General features: G+C 45.7%; 1 protein-coding gene across 1 annotated transcript; it reads right to left on the bottom strand.

The window, feature by feature from the left end:
* Positions 1–409: 409 nt before the first annotated feature.
* On the bottom strand, positions 410–1462 carry PRLHR (prolactin releasing hormone receptor). The gene has a single exon (XM_084841955.1). It carries the CDS (start codon positions 1460–1462, stop codon positions 410–412), a length of 1053 nt encoding a protein of 350 aa, XP_084698081.1.
* Between the last annotated feature and the right edge of the window lie 1469 nt (positions 1463–2931).

Raw genomic sequence — 2931 nt, 5'->3', positions numbered from 1 at the left:
GTATTACCATAACATGTAACTTGAAATGTTGGTATTTTACTGGGATTTGCAGCACAGGGTGCCTGTCCCTGTAGTTAGAATTCATGATATATTGTGCATCTTATCTGCAGTGCTTTCAATACATAGATTAGATATTAATCACATTCGCATTCCTTATTTAAAAAAATGTTCTGCTACATCACATAAAGGCAAAAAGTGAAATTCCTACATCCACACACCTTCACTAATACTGAAAAAGAATGTCTACACAATGCTTTTTAAAACTCCATTTCTATTTTTTCCCCCTTACATATACATTTCTTCCAAAGCATCCATCCGCAGAATATGCTATGAATTTCTTTTTGCACATTGACTTCAGAGGCTCAGGGTAGACCAATATCGATCAGAAGACCAGATGTCAGAGAGGGGATCAGATAACAACAGTCACAGTCACACTTTGCCCAGAAGGAGCTACTTTCCTATGCCAGACAAGTATTTTTTTGAGCTCTTCTCTAAAGCTATCATGGAGCCAGGCATAGATGAAAGGGTTGTAGCATGCTGAGCTCATAGCAAACCAGTGGCAAACCAGCTGCACCAGGCTGAAATAATACGAATCAATAGCATTGATGTTGATGTCCCGAATAAGGTTGAAGATGTGAAGGGGAAGCCAGCACACCCCAAAGACCAGCACCACCATGACCAGCAGGCAGAACGTCCTCTTCCTCCTGGCTCTGTCCCAGTCAGCCTGGTTCTGAGTGACAGTCCCTGGCACCACCCTGTTCTTTAGTTTGAGCGAGATCTTGATGTAGGATGTCAGGATGGCCAGCAAAGGGAAGAGGTAGGTGATGAGCAGCAGGCAGAAGGCGTAGGTTTGTCTCTGGTGCTCTTGCTCCCCCCAGAACTCCTCACACAGGGTGACTCCCTGCTGATCCAGCTCCACGTAGTAGGTGTGCGCCATGGCTGGCAAAGCCAAGCAGCAGGAGAGAATCCAGATGAAGAGAACCATGTAGGCGGTGAGCTGCAGGGAGACGCGGCGTCGCAGTGGGTGCATAATGACGACATACCGGTCCACAGCAATGGTGGCCAAGGTGAAGATGGAGACATAGACAGTGACAGGCTGCATGAAGTAGACGAAGTAGCACATCGTGCTGCTGAAAATCCAGCCACGGGGCTCAAAAACGTAGGCCAGCGTGAACGGGACGCAGGTGGCACACATGGCCACGTCAGAAAGGGCCAGGTTCCCGATGAGGAAGTTGGTGACATTGTGCATCTTCTTGACGCGCAGGATGACATGCACCAGAAGGCAGTTCCCTACCATCCCGATAAGGACCACACCGGTGTACATCAGGATGATCAGCAGCTTCAGCCGTTGCACCAGCTGCAAGCCCTGGAAAACCATTAAGGTGCCATTCGTGGCAGGCTTGTGGGAGATGGGGGTGGAGTTGGTAGGAATGGTGCCAAAACCTTCAAAAGACTCAGACATTTTGGCCTATAGGATAATAAACCATGGGCATTAATGAGTTCTCTGTGCACAGATCAGTAGGTATAGGGGCTGGTTAAAGAGCTATCTGTAGCTCAAATTACAGTGATAATCCCCCTATATCTACAGCCCTGACAGTGTGATTAATATTAAAGTTTTCAACGTGGGAGAATTGACATAAATGCATTTTACTTTGAAATGTGATGACTGCCCTTTTTTTGTCAGGAGCAAAGGAGAGCAGAAGGGGAAGGGAAGCAGTTTTGAGCAATAAGCAGAAAAAGACAAAGAGAAGGTATAAAAATGATTGGAAAGGCAAGGTGAGACATCATATGCTCTCCACCCCATCAGTATAAAAAACCCTATTCAGACTACCTCTGATTTCTGAGGCTTTAGCAAGCAAACGTCTACACATTTGACAGTGTTTCTATAGAATCCCAGGGGCTAGAAATGTACTCTCTCTTCTTTTAGAGAGCAATCCTAGATGGAATACTCTGATATTGCAGCCTCTGATCCATTCTAAACCCTACTGGGCTCTTAGAAGATAGTTTATTTTTCCTCCCCCTCCCTCTTCCTCCTGTTGCAAGCAAAGCCCCCTCCCCTCCACGCTAATGTCTTGATCCAGATCAGGCATCCCATGCTGACTTTTTCTGAAAGAAAAATCCTGGACCCAAGGGCAAACCATACGATTAACATCACATGTAGTTTGGCTCTCAGCTGTTTGGGCCCAAAACTTGAAAGGAGCCAGTGTTCAGTACCCAATAATGTTGAAGGCAGGACAGGCAGGTAGGCAGGCAGAATTGGGAGGGAATTCATGGCAGATACAAGGCCCAGGGAATAGGTTCAGAGAAGAGGAGGGGTGTGTGAAAAAAGGGCAATTTCAGAAATACTCATTCTATTACATTAGTGTTAATTGATTTTCTCTGTTGTCTGTCACTTTCTAGCTGAATAAAGATTGACCTATTTAGAAGGTTATCAGAGTTTAGCTAGAAATTGGGCACTGAGGTCTTTGTCATCCCCAAGGTGGGATTCTTCGTAGCTACTGCTGATTGGTACACTCCTGCTGGCTCAACCATCTACAAGTGCACTGATGAGAAATGTGTGGATTTCCAAAATCTCTCCACCTACCAAGCCCAATCCTGGAAATCCTTCAGAATTTGGGGTCGGGGGAGGGAAGTATTTAATTGCCACCAGTATGCAAAGAACCATCATGCAAATAAACTAATGACTTGCCCTGTTCACCATCCTCCTTTAAAAAAATATGAATACACTTGGTAACTTACAGGTAGGACTAGTAAGAAATTACATATGAACATAAGAAAATAAGAGCCATGCTGGATCAGACCAAGTCCAGCATTCTGTTCACACAGCAGCCAACCAGCTGTTGACCAGGAACCCACAAGCAGGACACGAGTGCAACAGCACCCTCCCACCCATATGCCTCAGCAACTGGTATACAGAGGCTTACCTCCTCT

Source organism: Heloderma suspectum, chromosome 3, assembly GCF_057233095.1.
Source record: "Heloderma suspectum isolate Gila_16-S chromosome 3, 16-S_ref, whole genome shotgun sequence".
Taxonomy (NCBI): domain Eukaryota; kingdom Metazoa; phylum Chordata; class Lepidosauria; order Squamata; family Helodermatidae; genus Heloderma; species Heloderma suspectum.
Note: the sequence above shows the minus strand (reverse complement) of the source record. Positions and strands in the feature narration are given on the sequence as shown.

Coding starts and splice junctions, on each gene's coding strand:
- PRLHR (XM_084841955.1), bottom strand. CDS start 1,462: ATGTCTGAGTCTTTTGAAGGTTTTGGCACCATTCCTACCAACTCCACC.